We start from the raw sequence: 16,235 nt of genomic DNA, 5'->3' as shown, positions 1-16,235 counted from the left end.
TTAAAACATCAGGCAAAATAATCTTTAATGCTTTAGCATGTTTTCCATGCCAATAAAACAGTCGATGTCCAAGGAGCCATTTTCCTTAGCCTTGGCCTGATTGCACTAAATTAATAACTTCAAGGAGAAGACGACAAATCTTATCAGAAATGTTTTGTGATCCCTTTTTTTCTGCATAAGCGTGATTTTTTGCACCTGGCAAACTCTTCAGCAGGTGAGTACCACAGTAACATTATACTTATTTTTTTACGATGTGCTTCAGTATTATGGCTTGTGATATTTTCAACGAACAGCCGATGTAAGGGGACATCACTATAGACCAAGGGGGTTAAATTCAGCTCTTCCAAAAGAGTTTAGCTACAATCCTAATTAACTAACTACAGTCTTCAGGATGATGGCACTCCAGAAGCAGGTTTAACACACCTGATACAGAGAGTCAAACCTGGATTTTCAGACATTAGTGAGAAACTAGTTAAAATATTTTTAAGGCCATAAGGGGACGAGGTTTGCTTGAAGAAGTTCACAGTTGGTAGCCAAATATTTCACAAAAGAACAAATAAATTATATATATATAGAGGCTGCTTAAGTTCAATTTGATATGCATTAAAGGAATAGTTACCCCCAAAATGAAAATTTGCTGAAATTTTATTCCCCCTTAGGCCATGTAGATGGCTTTGTTTTTTCATCTAAATAGATTTGGAGAAATGTAGCATTCCATCATTTGCTCACCAATGGATCCTCTGCAGTGAATGGGTGCCGTCAGAATGAGAGTCCAAAGAGCTGATAAAAACATCATAATAATCCACAAGTAATCCACATGGCAGTCCAACAATTAACATCTTGTGAAGCCAAAAGCTGCATACTTGTAAGAAACAAATCCATCATTAAGATGTTTTAACTTTCTACCATTGCTTCTGGTTAAAACAAGTCCATAATCCATAACTGACTGCCTGTATCCGTCCATAAACTATAATAATGCTTCCTCCAGTGAAAAGTCCATCACCTGTTGTGATGGGAAAATCCACCCACATTTTAGTACTGTTTTGGACATTTTCAGTTGTAAACAGTGCTTAATCTGTGCACATTTCTCACCTTATTTAGACCAGATGATTTTTGTTTTTACCAAAGACATATGTTTATATGTTAGATGAAACCAATGGTTTGTAGTCAAAACCTCTTAATAATGAGCTGTTATTCACTGCACAAATCTTATTTGATGGACTGGAGTGGTGTAGTTTACTTGTGGATTGTTGTGATGTTTTTATCAGCTGTTTGGACTTGCATTCTGACGGCACCCATTCAGTGCAGAGGATTCATTGGTGAGCAAGTGATGGAATGCTACATTTCTTCAAATCTGATGAAGAAGCCAACTCATCTACATCTTGGATGGCCTGAGGGCGAGTAAACTTTCAGCACATTTTTGGGTAAACTATCCCTTAAAGTAATAATCATTAAAGTGATTTTCCTTTTCTCACTTTTCCTTTCTGATTTTGAAATCTGATTAAAATTTTGTATATATAAAGTAATTCTGATTACCATGAAGCTTTTCTTTTTTTTTTGGCAAAAACACATACAAGTGGTTAAAAAGTTGGCACATGTGCGGTAAGTTACCTTTGAAACGTTTTTGACTGGCAGCAGATTCACTGAGATCAAAAAGAGTGTGTAAGAGCCTCCATTTGTCGTCATCATTCATATTACATAATCTTGGTCAATTTAATAATGCAAAGCACCGCAGAAGTACCACAGCAGCAGTCCATAGTTTTCATGCAGTCTTCTGAAGCTGATGGGTTTGTGTGAGGAACAGACCAAAGGTTAATCTGTTTTTAGTTGCTGGAAATTTTCCCCTCCATCAGAGCTCACAAATACCTTCCATGTTTGCGGTCAGACTGAAATATGGCACCTTTGGACATCACACCATGCTTTGATGTCATTGGTTCTCATGTGTGTTGAAACCAGAGAGTGGAGAATGACATGCAAGATCTGCAGCAGATGGAAAGATTTTCTGCGAATATTCACTTTAATTTCAATCTCTTCATCACACAAGACCTGTATGGCTTCAGAAGACTCATATTTAATACTTTGTTTTTTTTGTTTAAACTGAACTGTCATTTTTTTGGACATGAGGTGCTCATTTTACGAAAAAAAAAAAAAAAATGAGGGTGAGTACTGTAAATGTTAGAATCTTCAGATTTTGGATGACCTAAGCATTTCCGTTAAATAAAGGTTTATGACAATGGCCTCTACATTCAGGAATTTGTGTCTATTTTGCATTCGGACCAGACGAGTTACAATTGAGCACTGGCCTGGAGCTGTAATGGGAGGTCTTCGGTCATGGATGGTTATATTGATCAGAGGTAAGTATTAAGGCAGACTGATGACACACTAAATCATGGCCTGCATATTCCTGTTGTCTGTTGTTTGACTAATTAGCAGCAATCGTAGCAGCAACAACAGCAGCCATGCTAAAGAAACCAATTCATTCTCACCGTATTTATGCACGGATCTATCGGTGTGCACTTTAAAGAAACCTCAATTCGCAATTATTTCATAACAGAATATAAATAGTGTGCGACAAGACCTGCAGCTCTTCCCCATTGCGCATTTATATTTGACAGATTTGTATAATTTCAGGAACATTAAAATAATCACTGATTAGTCTTTAAAAACAACCCACGATCATGCGATTGCTGTCTAGCCAACCGTACGGTCCTTGTTTTGGGACCCAGTCTGCTTCTATAGGGACACGCGACACGGACGAGGGCAGAAACGCCATGCACCACCTTCCTGGGACGACTGAAGTCACATCCAAGACAAACTAAAACAAATCAAGTCCCCTAAACGATTCTGAGAGTGTGTTTCTTCTTTTTCTGACTTTGGTCTAATCAATATGGTTCCCTTGAGATGCCTTGCTTTCATTTTTAAAGGGGTTGTGAGTGATCTACAGATGGCATACATAAATCAGCTTTGGTCCTTTGTGGGGTCTTGACATTGGGATCCTTTTCCAAACATAGTGTAAGAGATAACAGGTAGACTCGGACTTGGAAATGATGAACAGCTATACAGAGGTACAACTGTGAAGCAGCAGCATTTCTGGGAAGAAGATCTCATCCTGTCCCAGTCTGCGCACCGGCTTGGTGGAGCATGTTAACCAAGTGAGTGCAAGTGCTCTCCCTTTCGGTTCTCCAAGGTGTTGGGGTCCCGGCAAGCGCACTCTTTTCGAATGTCACAAGACATGGGGAACGGAATCACCTTGAAGGAGAAAAGAAGCACATGTTAAAACATATAAACCAAAAGGTTCAGAGTAGACTCTTAAAATAAAGATCCCAGATGGGGTTTTCACAGTGATGCCATTGAAACAGGGGTGTCCAGTTTCTTGAAGGCCACTGACTTGCAGAGTTCAGATTCAAACCTTATTAAAAACACATGAATCAGCTAATTAAGATTTACTAGAATCAGACTTACTAGAATATTCCAGGCAAGTGTGTTGGAGCTGGTTGAAGCTAAACTTTGCAGGATATTGGCTCTCCAGACACCCGTTTCATAAAACAACCATTTTTAGTTCCCCAAAGAACCGTCCAATGAATATTTCTTAATAGAATTATGTTATTTTTTCTTCATGTGAAGAACATTTTAATAATCTGAAGAACTTTTTTTCCACTATTTGTGGGATGGGAAGGTTTATGGATGTTTAAGGCTCTGGAACTATCGATGCCAACAAATATCCTTTATTTTTAACAGTGTAATGACAGCTTGCATCATTGGTCAAGACGTCTGGACTTGGCACTGACTTGAAAAATTGATGAGCCCCTTGGAGGGATTGAAAATAGAATTTGAATGTTGTTTGGCATTTGACGTCACAATTGAATGTTGGCAGTGCGTCACTGACACCAGCTGCTGCATTGCGGCCTCCCTTGGGACAGGCCTCAGCTGCTTTTCTGGATAAAATGCATCTCCAGTCGCTCAAAACTAGGACCATATGTGCAGTTCACATTTGCGCATTCACGGAACCATTTGTCTTAGCCTCAGCGGCTGAACAGACTGATTTGTTCATGACGTGAATTCATATGCGAATTTATCTTGGTGCACAACAAAGTGGACTTTCTAATTCATAGCATCGATTATGGAGTAATATCCTGCCTTTTTGTACCTAAAAACAGATGAGGGTTTGAGTCAAGGCCAAAGTGGAGGCACTTCAGTATGAAATTGGCTGAAATCAGGTTGATTCCCTTGAATATTGCAGACATGTTTCACGTTCATAATGCGAGTAGGCAATTAAACTCATGTAAACAGAATATTGTGATTAAGTTAATGTGATTATGCTTAGAATTAGAGTAACGATAATTGCAGTAAGGTACGTGAAGTACTGCTATTATACAAATTATCTTAAAGCTTCTTCAATGAAAAAAACAGTCCACCACAGTGTACAAAACAATTGCCCTGGGTAGAAGATGAACACTGAAACTAATATTGCAATAATATTTAATTACACTGCAGTCATCTTCACTACATTCGACAAATGGAAAATGGTGCTGTTTGCATTTTTATGAAACAAGAGAAAGCGAGTCTGTAGTGTAATACGAGAGACTTAAAACTTCAGTTACCTGGAGGAGTGGACTGATGTACAGTTTTTACTTGGACAACAGTGAATATTAGAATATTATAATCAGAATAAATTATTCCAGAGAGCTGCATAATAATGTACTATTTGAAATCAGAAACAATGGCAATATCTACGTATTACCCAATTAAAATAACTAAATAAATGAACAAATAAACAAACAGTGGTTTAATCATATAATTGAATTAACATTTAGAAGAGTTTTTTTGTTTGTTTGTTTTGTTTTGTTTTGTTTTTTCAGTAAGGTTGTCTTGTTTTTTTAGAAAAATTTAAATACTATTAATAATAATAATAATAATAATAACATCCCTAAAAGAAAGGCAAATTTACTTAATCTTTAAACTATTATCAATATCATAAACTACTTTAAAGAACATATCTTGGATTAAATTTAGGCACACATCTAACAAAGTAGTCTTCTTAATTTGTATTAATTTAGGTAACACTTTAGAATAGGGAACACTTATTCACTATTGACTACGACTTTTCCTCAATACATTCCTAATTTGCTGCTTATTAATAGTTAGTAAGGTAGTTGTTAAATTTAGGTATTGGGTAGAATTATGGACGTAGAATAAGGTCAGGTAGAATAAACATTAATATGTGCTTAATTACTACTAATAAATGGCTAATATTCTAGTAATATGCATGCTAATAAGCAACTAGTTAAGAGACCCTAAAATAAAGTGTTACCTTAATTTAGTATCATGTATATACTCTCATAATATCAATTAATATTTTTAATATGATTTTTTAGATTTTCAGTTGTATTTTAACTAATTAGTTTACTTTAAGTTTCAGAAATTTTATGCTTCTGTATTTTTTTATATTCCTATATACCTTTCACTCATTCATTCATTTATAAATGTATGTACTTAAACTTTATTTCAGTTAGTCCAAAAGGCAGTATTTCTCTTTTAAAGTATATGTTTTTCATATAATATTTATATTTTATTAATTTACTATTAGTTCATTATTAATGGTAACAAACCTAGACTTATTCTTCCACACAGTTTGCACTTCTAAAACAAATGTAAGGATGTATAGATATGTTGCTTGCTGGCTAATGAGAACAATACTGATGAAGAACTAGCTTTTGTAGTGTGAGAGTGCAGCTCTCCAGACGGAAATTTATTATGAAGTAATTAAAACAAAACATGTTTGTGTGAGAAAGAGTTAGTCTTTCCAGAGCTACTTACCTGTGAAGCCTTTACAAGCATGAACCGGACACATATCAAAACCAGCCGTCATTGCCCTGCATGGCATTTCCTGTCCAACCGTATGCCTTCCCTCTCGTCTGAACACATACATTTTTCTGGCTTTTGCTAACCTTGCTGGAAAAAAAAATACACCCTACGGTGGTTTACTGATCAGGCTGTTTTTCCATCCTGACCAGCTAACAAGTGCCCCCAAACCCTGTAAAACCATCAAACAGACCAACCTAACCAGTTCTTTAAGACTGGGATGGCAACTAAGGTTGCTTTTTTTTCAGCAGGCAATTGTTATTGACCTCCCCATGAAGGTGCACACTTTACTTAACCATTTCTCAAATATCCCCTTTCCTTTTCTCCAATCTCACGACATGCAAACTTTCATAGTTCTTGTTTGCAAGACTTGCAAACTTTCACAGTTCAAGTTCTTGCATTCTCTCCTTATCTCACCATTGGACTAAGATGTGGGTGGCAAATTTGACATGGTTTCCTCTGCCCTTGACCCTTAGGGTGGCTGAACCAGCTGCCACATCTGGGGCTCATCGATGGTGGCTGGGAATGTCAGCATGGGGCAGAGGCCAGGCCAGAACACACACACACACACACACACGTTCCCTGACAGATCATGTACGTCATAGCACACGACCCCCCAGCTCTGCAGAGTGCACGCATGTGTCAGATTGCAGTTGAAGGGAAATAGTATCAAGGGGATAGGGATCGGGGCGTAGACATAGTGCTTCAAAACTTAACACAGCATAATGCTGGTCTGCACTGAGGTTCAGATGCATACATCACGTCAAAATGTAAATTTATTTAAACGTTATTTATTTACTGTTTGAGAAGTTGTTTTAAGATTATTTCTCTATAAAATAAGAAATAAGAGTTTCATTCGGTTTGCACTACAATCTCAAGTTGAGTACACTCAAAGACTTTAAATATATTCACAAAGTAATTTCTAACAATGGTAGAAATAATATTTACAACATTAAGAGCCATATTTACTAAACAGGGCAAATTAGCGTGAGTGCACAATCCCATAAAGGTGCCGATGGGGGTGGAAAGTTCTGTGCTTGATCTACTGACAGTGTACACATTAAATAAGACAGACACAGCTAGCTCATTTCCAAATGACCAACACAATCTAACAAGAACAGCACAAATTAATGTTGGGTTTAAGACATGCTTTTTTGGGCGGTAAAAAATGGTGCAGTTACCAGAAAATTGACTACTGCAAACCTTATGAGATCAGGTTGCATTTCACTTAAATACTCTTCTCCCATAAGTTTTGCATCTGAAAGGGACAATTCTACAAATGCATATGCAATAACGTCAGCCACAAAAATAACTGTGTCCATGCCTTTTCAGCACTAATATTTCACTGTGTCTTTAGTAAATCCTAACAGTAGTTTTTTAATGCCAAAAGAGGGTTTGGGTTGGCCCTGTATATAGCTAAAATCACTCCAAATTCTAAATTACAACAATTTACAAATACCATCAGCTAAATGCTTTAGGCTCACAGGTTTTCAAACCTGCATAAATGTAAACAATATCATAGTGTAATGTCCCAGGTCTGGTCCTCTCTCACATTTCAATGGTTGCCAGGTCTGCAAAACAAAAGCAGCCCAATTGCTTAACAAAAGTAGTCCAAAACTATCCCAATCATCGTTTTTACCGCGACTGAAATTTTATTTCAGGGTGATAGCTTTAACCCACAGCAACAGTGTAAAAGTAGCCCAATTCCACACTAAAACTGCTGACTTGGCAACACTGACTGTCATTACTCCTCCTTTTATTCTTCTGAAGCTCCTCCATGTGACTACACACCGGTACTGTATGTGACTTGATTGCATGTAAATGGTTGTATATATGGGTTGTGTCAATTTAAAGGGCATCTATCATGCAAAAATCACTTTTATAAGGTGTTTCAACACAGTTGTGTGGCCGCAATGTGTGAAAACAACCAACCTATAATGTTAAAAATCCACCAACTCATTTTTTTATAAATCCAATAAATCATGAACATTCTCTCCAAACGAGCTGTTTCAGATTCACCTTCTGTTCATGTCACCGAGGGGAAAAAGTCCCGCCCATTTGTGAAGCTCTCTGCCCTATTAGCATACACACAGCCCTGAGAGAGAAGCTGCAGTCCGCCATTACTGGAGATATATACAATGTCAGCGCCAAAGAGGCATTACAAGTGTTGTGTTTTGGGATTCACTAATGAACATAGGAGTCACCATAATCTCCCCCGATCTGAGCCGAGGACACTGTGGTTAACTTTCATTTTCGAAGGAAATATCCCTGGAAAAAATCTGTAAAATGCCCTAATTGTTTAGGAATCAATACCCATGGTTCGTCCACGAACGTTAGCTCCAGACAAAGTAAGTATCATGCGTTTGTTTTCCAAATTGCCTTTCTGAAAGCGCTTCCTGGCACTCTGTATGGCTAATTGATGCTGCCTTCACGTGCTGCCAGAATGATCGTGAATAGAAATGTGGTAGTTAAAAGTTGCATATCAAAGCAATGTGTCAAGCTCATAATCATAAGTGGGACTTGCACGTGACAGCATGAGACCAGCTATGTTGTTATTTTTATCCCGCCATCTGTGTAATTCATGAACGCAAATTTATTATGCACAGTATAATCAGATGACTGACTTTGAGACCGAGTATGTTTTCTGTAAAGATAACAGGCTTTTACTAACAGTGGAGTGTTTATTTGCAAAGGCTAGCACTGCTAATGCCAGAGCTTGAGCTCTTGAAGCTCCGCCCTCTTCTTCGGGAGCAACAGCTCATTCGCATTTAAAGCAACATACTCAAATTCAGCGCATTTTGGATCATACCCTAAAAGTGGCAATTTTAACAAGCTATAAAAATTTATCTGTGGGGTATATTGAGCTAAAACGTCACATATACGCTCTGGGTACATCAGAGACTTATTTTACATCTTGTAAAAATGGTTCCCCTTTAAAAAGAAGTCGCTCTAAAAAAGTTTGAAAACACTGTTCTACAGTGTATTACCCAAGAAAGTACTGAGTGATATAAGGTAATGACATGGACTTGAGTTAAGGTTATCTTTCAGTAAGTACCTAGTTATTACCTAGTTATTGTTATTACTGCAGTATGACATAGTATGTACATTTACAAAAAAAAAAAATGTCTACCATAGTAAGCAGTAGTCTTGTAAATATGAATATTCATGTTTATAAAATGCTGCTTCCTCTACTTTTCAGGTCATTCTTATGCCCCTGCAATTAACTGATCAATGGCCACATAATCTTTATTAATGTTATTATTAAGTTGTTGCATACCTTGTAAAATAGACTTTAGTAATAAAAATAGCTTATTCTGATTATTAATATTGGTCTTGATGATGTATCCATGACATTTGCATGCTTTCCTTCAGCCCAAACTGCACTCGTGTGCTCAGGCCATTAAACCTGTGGAAGTGGAGTCATGGGAGGTACAGCCTTCAGTCTCAACCTCGGTAGGGGAAACCTTGTTGTGAAAGTCTCGAAAAACTCTCTCACCCTCATTTTTTTGCTGCAGAAACAGCAATCTTGCCCCAATCTTGCACGGTTGGCACTTCATTGCCACTTTTCCCTAAAACAGCCAAGATTAAAGGAAAGAATTTGGAAAACTGAAAAGCTCATTTGGAGATGTGGTTTCATAGCCATAAACTTTGCAGGGCAAAACCAACATGCGTTGATAATTACGTCTTATAAAAAACGTAAGAGACACACATTTGCTACCGCCACAACTGCGGGTCGGCCCCCGGAGGAGTTCCCCCCTTCCATTTATTACCTTGGCACGGAATTGGGTGTGGAGAATGCTAACAAGAGCCTACTGACTTCGGGTTGTCCCTCAGATTTCTAAAAAGGCCAATGAGACTCTGAATTTGGTGGTTTGATTATTTTAATGACACTGGTTGAGCCATTTAAATGTAAGAGATGTATTTTACATAGTCTAAAGACTCCAATGAACATCTGGGGTCTGCTCATTTAAACCTAGAGATCAACAGAAAACTTTAGGACTTGGAAAAAAAAAAAAAAAAAAAGTGAAGATTTTAAACCAAACCATTTATACAATACAAGCCAATTTGTAAAAAAAAAAAAAAAAAAAAAGGAAACATTTGAAACTTCCTAAAAAATTCTAATGGGTTACACTTCTAGACTTCATGTCTTCAGTTTAAAAAATGAACAGTAAACATAGTACAAACGGCTAGATCAATGGCTTCATAGCTTTTTAGTCTTGTTAGGTTGTTTTAGGTCATTTGTTTAATAAAAGTTTTAGTTTTCTACAAAAACAACTCTTTTGTGATCCAAAACAGATTCTTTCAAATTAGACTATAAAACTGCAGACCCTTTCTACTTATTCTCATTAAAGCTTTAAACAGAATAGTGCTGAAGAAAAACAACATACTGTATCCATCTAGATATTTACCTAGTCGTTCTGAATTTTTCTTCTCCTTGAATACAGTGAGTATGCTAACATTTCCTAAAGAGTTCTTGACTTTTTGAAGTCACTAGCAATTGCAACTTCTAGATCTGAAGCACCGCGTAACTGATGGTCCAAAAACAAATGACTGAAGTGCATTACTGTTGGGACTTTTTTTTTTTTTTTGGAGAAGAATTACATTTCTACACCTGTGTACACATAATTTAACAATCACAGTATCCAGTGTTTGCAGATAAAACAAAACTTTATTGAGCTGCATATAACAACAGCCAAAAAAAAAAAAAAAAAAAAGCATGACAAGCTATGTGCCAAAGTTTGATTGCTATGGGATTTGTTGAAATCTCTAACCTTTCATATGATCAAAAGTGAAAGTCATCAGTGAGGTTAATCTGATCAGCTAACCAGTTTAGTCTTTCTACATCACTGACCTTGTGAGCTTAAAATTTACTAAATCCTCTGCCAGAAAGGAATTTCTTGTAAAGAAAAGTGAAGGATCTCTCTTTCTTTGCCCTAATATGCCCACTGGCCTCCTTCATCATGCCAACAGCTTGTAGTGATTAGTAAAGCATCCTGCGGTGACCTGAGATGCAGTTTGACTCGCACCTTCAAAGTCCCTGACAGAAATCATACACAGCCAGTCATCCCGAACGTCTTAATACGCAAACCTTTCAGAGAACACGACGAGAGCTAGGATAAAGTGAGCATGACAGGGTGCGATAAGGAAGGGAAACAAACACACAAGCAGCAGGGAAGTGCCTTGGATTCCTTTGCATTGGGGTCATCATGGCCAACGAGAGGATCACCCAAAGAGAGACAGACCTCACTGCAGGCATTGCTGGCAACACTTTTGCTGGCAACAAGAACATGACCAAGTGTCTTGCTGAGTCAACAATAACACATAAGGTAAAATAATTGTTCTGAATTTGTCTTTTTTTTTATTTTTAAATTTATAAATTGTTTAGGTGCATAGCCATGAAGACCAAAAATCACGTTCATTCTGTGAAATGTCATTAAACGAAAAGAGCCAGGTGAAGAATCAAATAATAAATAAATACAGTATACGTTTAGAAAGAAAAGAGGATAAGTAAATAAACAGGTTTTGGACACTGCTTCTCTCACGGTTATTACAGTGTTTCTCTTGAGCTGAAGCACCATTCAAGAAAAAACAACACAGCACCATTGTAGTGTAATTAATGAACAAATGACTTATTTACACTCAATTTACTGATTTGAATCAGTCTAATGAATCCTTCACTGAATCAGTCAGGAGTGTGTTTACCGAAATCATCGTTAGCCAACTATGGTATGTGTGTATATTTATATATACATTTAACTATACACTATACACACACATACATTATGTAAACAAACTTTAATTTTGGATTTTGAATTGATTCATGGCGTAATTAACTACAGTCCTATATATTTTTGAACCAATGGGGTTGAAATGATGATAAATAAATAATGTATAATAGTGTTGTGTGTTCCACGTTTATTGTCAAGTGTTCATGAGATGGATTGCCTGAGGGAAGAAACTGTTCCTGTGCCTGGTCGTTCTGGTGCTCAGAGCTCTGTAGCGTCAACCAGACGGCAACAGCTTAAAGAGGGAGTGTGCTGGATGTGAGGGGTCCAGAGTGATTTTGCCAGCCCTTTTGCTCACTCTGGATAAGTTCTTGGAGAGTGGGGAGGGTTGTACCAATGATTCAAGTGAGATTTTGGTAGCTGATCTGAAACAGACAGTTATTGACGTGCAGAGGACAGATTCAATGATGGCGGAGTAGAACTGTTTCAGCAGCTCCTGTGACAGGTTGAACTTCCTCAGCTGGCGAAGGAAGTACAGCCTCTGCTGGGCCTTTTTCACAATAGACTCAATGTGATTGTCCCACTTCAGGTCCTGAGAAATTGTGGTGCCCAGGAATCTGAATGACTCCACTGCAGTCACAGTGCAGTTCATGATGGTGAGTGGGGGGAGAGCAGGGGGTTTCTCCGGAAGTCCACGATCATTTCCACAGTGATAGAGGTTTGACCATGTTAGTACAGTTTCGTAGTGATGCCAAGTCTGATTCATTTCCATAAACTGTTTCTTTCGGACAGTTAGATTCAATGAACTGGTTTAAAAAATTAAAAAAAACATTTAATCGGTTCCTTACATCATCAAACAATGATGCATCAAACTAAACAAAATAAAGATATTTGTGTAAATGCTTATTGCTGATTATTGCCTTTCATTCACTTAAGTTAATGATATCTGTGGTAACAGTTTCATTCGCTGATCCTTCATGTCAGACACGACTACACTACGAGTAGTGTACATGGCTATGGTTCAATTAGAGTCAGATATGACTGAAAAGCTAACTTTCAACTTTGCATTTCAACTCTCTGACTGCCTACAACAAATATCAAGTTAAATTGACAACTTTAGCCTAAATATTCATAATATTCATTTTTAAATAAAAGAAAAAGTGGATAAATGTGCATTTATATTTCGTTCTGAAACAAAGTTAAAGTCAGTGAAGCAAATCAAATCAACATTTGGACCCACTTTGAAGAAACAGGACCAATCAAAGCAAAATGCAAACTAATGTATATTCAGGCTCAAGAGGATCCACATCAAAGTTTAGACGGCACCTACAAACAAAACACCCAACTGCCCTGCTTACTCAAGTAAGGCAACCCGATCTAGATAACTCACTTTCAGTCTGTGGTGACACTGCTGGGACTGCAGCCTCAGTCCAACCTATACCCAGATCTGTAGCAGGGACAAATGTGCAAAGCAGCCAACAACATTCTATGAAGTGCTACGTTAAACAGCCAACTGACTGTCAAACAGAGCAAAGTGGATGAAAAGCTTGTGAAAATGATTGCTCTTGATTTGCAACCCTTCTACATTGTTAAGGACTTACTGATGATAAAATTATTGCATGTGTATCTGATAATGCAAGCAACATTGAAGCAGCAGTTCAGAAGGTGCCCACACTATAAACCTGATTGTGAAGGAGGGTTTAAAACACATTCAGGAGGTTGTGGAAAAGGTAAAAACGTCTGGTTACGTATGGTAACCCTCGTTCCCTGATGGAGGGAACGGAGACGTTGTGTCGAGTGTATGACACTAGGGGTCGCTCTTGGGAGCCCAAACACCTCTGACATATTTGAGAAAAGGCCAATGAAATTGGGTGTGCAGAATTTGCATAGTTGACCACACCCGGATATCCGGGTATAAATAGGCTAGCGTGGCATCTGCTCACTCGTTCTGTGAAGTGTCTCAACCCATTCAGAGGCAGTTCGGGGTTGTGGCAAGAAGGACACAGCGTCTCCATTCCCTCCATCAGGGAACGAGGGTTACCATACGTTCCCCTTCTGTCGTTCACTTCTACGTTGTGTCTACGACACTAGGGGTCCCTATAGTAAACACCACAACTGCCGAACTGCGTCACGAGTCCACGGGGGCTCAGATGTTGACAAGCCAGCATGCCATGACCAAATGCACCTCTCCTCCTCGTAACCTTCCAATGCCCAAGACTTAAGATCTCACTCTCCAACATCCAGGAGAGTCGCCATAAAGGCAAAGGTCCCCTCAGCCGGAGCCTTTTCCCTACAGTAATACTTACCATTATATATTCAGCTGAAAAGTCTTGGTGGTGAATGTTGGGACAGTGACTATTCCCCCATGGGGGAAAGGCACTACGGAAATCACATCCTACCCGATGGGGAGGTAACATGTGAAGATCCACCTATGGACTTACAGAGGGAGTACCACCTAGGTGGGCTCCGCGTAAGGGGAGAACTACCAAAACTCAGAACCTGTTGACAGATTAAATTTCTGTCTAGGAGAACACTGAAACTCGGGGGTTACTCAGTGGAGAATACACACAAGGGGCTGCACGAGGAGCCGCTACCTGTGGAGCACTAACCCAATACGAGAGTTCACTCAAGGGGACTTACCTCGTAATGGGTTCTAATAGAATAAATGGGTGCTATACGATGGAAAGGTAGTCCATAGTTCATAAAAGAAACTTGAGCTGGACTGAATAAGTGCATAACCACCCTGTGAGGAGTAGCGCTGGCAGCAAGCTCTATACCCTACCAGTCTCTTGAGTCAAAGAACTGACGTTCAGGACTCTAGAAGAAACTGGTTCCATTCGTAGATTATAATATCTAGCAAATGTATTAGGTGTAGCCCAACCTGCAGCTCTACAGATATCTGCTAGAGAGGCCCCATTCGCCAAGGCTGCTGAAGCAGCCATGCCCCTGGTAGAATGAGCCCTCAATCCCAAAGGGCAGGGTAGGCCTTTGACCCGATAGGCCGTTAGGATTGCATCCACAATCCAGTGGGAAATCCTTTGTCTAGAGACAGCCCTCCCCTTCTGCTGTCCTCCAAAGCAGATAAAGAGCTGTTCAGAACATCTGAAACTCTGAGTGTGATGTAAGTATGTGCGTAGGGCTCGCACTGGGCACAACAAAGACGGGTCGGGGTCCCCTTCTTGAAAGGGAATAGCTTGCAATGTTACCACCTGGTCTCTGAAAGGAGTGGTGGGAACCTTGGGCACATATCCAGGCCGAGGTCTCAGGACAACGTGAGAGTCTGCCGGCCCAAACTCCAGGCATGATTCGTTAACGGAGAGGGCTTGGAGATCCTCCACCCTCTTGACTGAAATGAGCGTGGTCAGGAGGGCCGTCTTCATAGAGAGGGCACTGAACTCAACTGACTGAAGGGGCTCAAACGGATCTTCCTGTAAAGCCTGTAAGGCGATAGTGAGATCCCAAGAGGGAACGAGGCGTGGCCTCGGAGGGTTCAACCTCCGGGCGCCTCTGAGTAATCTGATAATCAGGTCGTGCTTCCCCACCGATTGGCCTTCCACCGTGTCGTGGTTCACTGCAATAGCGGCCACATACACTTTAAGTGTTGAGGCAGACAGGTGCCTGTCCAGGCCTTCCTAGAGGAAGGAGAGCACAGAGCCCAATACCACATCTCCGAGGGTCCTCCCTTGGGAAGAAAACAAATTTACGAATATGCGCCACTTCAGGTTATACAACCACCTCGTCGAGGGGGCTCTAGCCTGTCTAATGGTATTCACCATTGCTGGTGAAAGGTCTCTGAGTTCCTCCTGGTCGCGTCCAGGGACCAAACATGAAGGTTCCAGAGATCCGGGCACGGATGCCAAATCGTGCCCCTCCCCTGAGAAAGAAGGGGGATTTGTCAGGGAGGAGCTAATGTCATGAGCATGAGTTCCGAGAACCAGGACCGGTTGGGCCAATGAGGGGCCACAAACAGGAGCTGCTCTCCATCCTCCCTGACTTTGCATCCCCTGAAGCTACATGCCCGTTGCACACGGTGCCCCAGCTTATCTTGGAAGCATCTGTTGTAACAACAATGCGTCCGGACACTTGCTCTAAGGGCACTCCTGCCCGTAGAAAAGAAATGTCCTCCCAAGGGCTGAATGCACGGCGACACGACGGTGTGATGTTCAATTCGGGTTAGGTGGTCGAGGACCATGTCCCTGTGTGTGCAAACCAATTCCCGCGAGTGAGCTAAAATTAGCCAGTCGTTGAGATAATTGAGAATGCGAATGCCCACTTCCCTGAGATGGGCAGGGGCAAGGGCAGCTTCTGTGACTTTCGTAAAGACGTGGGGAGACAGGGATAGCCCGAAGGGAAAGACTCTGTACTGATATGCTCGTCCCTCGAAGGCAAACCGAAGAAACGGTTTGTGCCTTGGTAGGATTGAGACATGAAAGTACGCATCTTTCAGGTCTATTGCCACGAACCAGTCCTGATTTCTGGCACATGTTAATATGTGTTTGTGTGTTAACATTCTGAACGGAAGCTTGTGAAGGTCCCGATTCAGAACCCTCAAATTCAGGATCGGTCTGAGCCCTTCACCTTTCTTGGGTACAATGAAGCCTGAAGGACAGAAGCATTCTCGCCTCGAACCGAGGTGAACAGGATGCC

The 16,235-nt window shown here is 40.0% G+C and overlaps 1 protein-coding gene across 2 annotated transcripts in view; it reads right to left on the bottom strand.

Moving 5' to 3' along the window:
* Positions 1–1,324: 1,324 nt before the first annotated feature.
* The window catches only part of pappaa (pregnancy-associated plasma protein A, pappalysin 1a), a 132,059-nt gene continuing 117,148 nt past the window's right edge, over positions 1,325–16,235 (bottom strand). For both annotated transcript variants that reach the window (XM_058777729.1, XM_058777730.1), the window contains one exon: positions 1,325–3,249. In XM_058777729.1, coding sequence (XP_058633712.1) covers positions 3,145–3,249 — 105 coding nt within the window. In that variant the 3' untranslated portion in view covers positions 1,325–3,144. The remainder of the gene's footprint in view (positions 3,250–16,235) is intronic.

The sequence above is a fragment of the Onychostoma macrolepis genome, chromosome 05 (genome assembly GCF_012432095.1).
Source record: "Onychostoma macrolepis isolate SWU-2019 chromosome 05, ASM1243209v1, whole genome shotgun sequence".
Taxonomy (NCBI): domain Eukaryota; kingdom Metazoa; phylum Chordata; class Actinopteri; order Cypriniformes; family Cyprinidae; genus Onychostoma; species Onychostoma macrolepis.
Note: the sequence above shows the minus strand (reverse complement) of the source record. Positions and strands in the feature narration are given on the sequence as shown.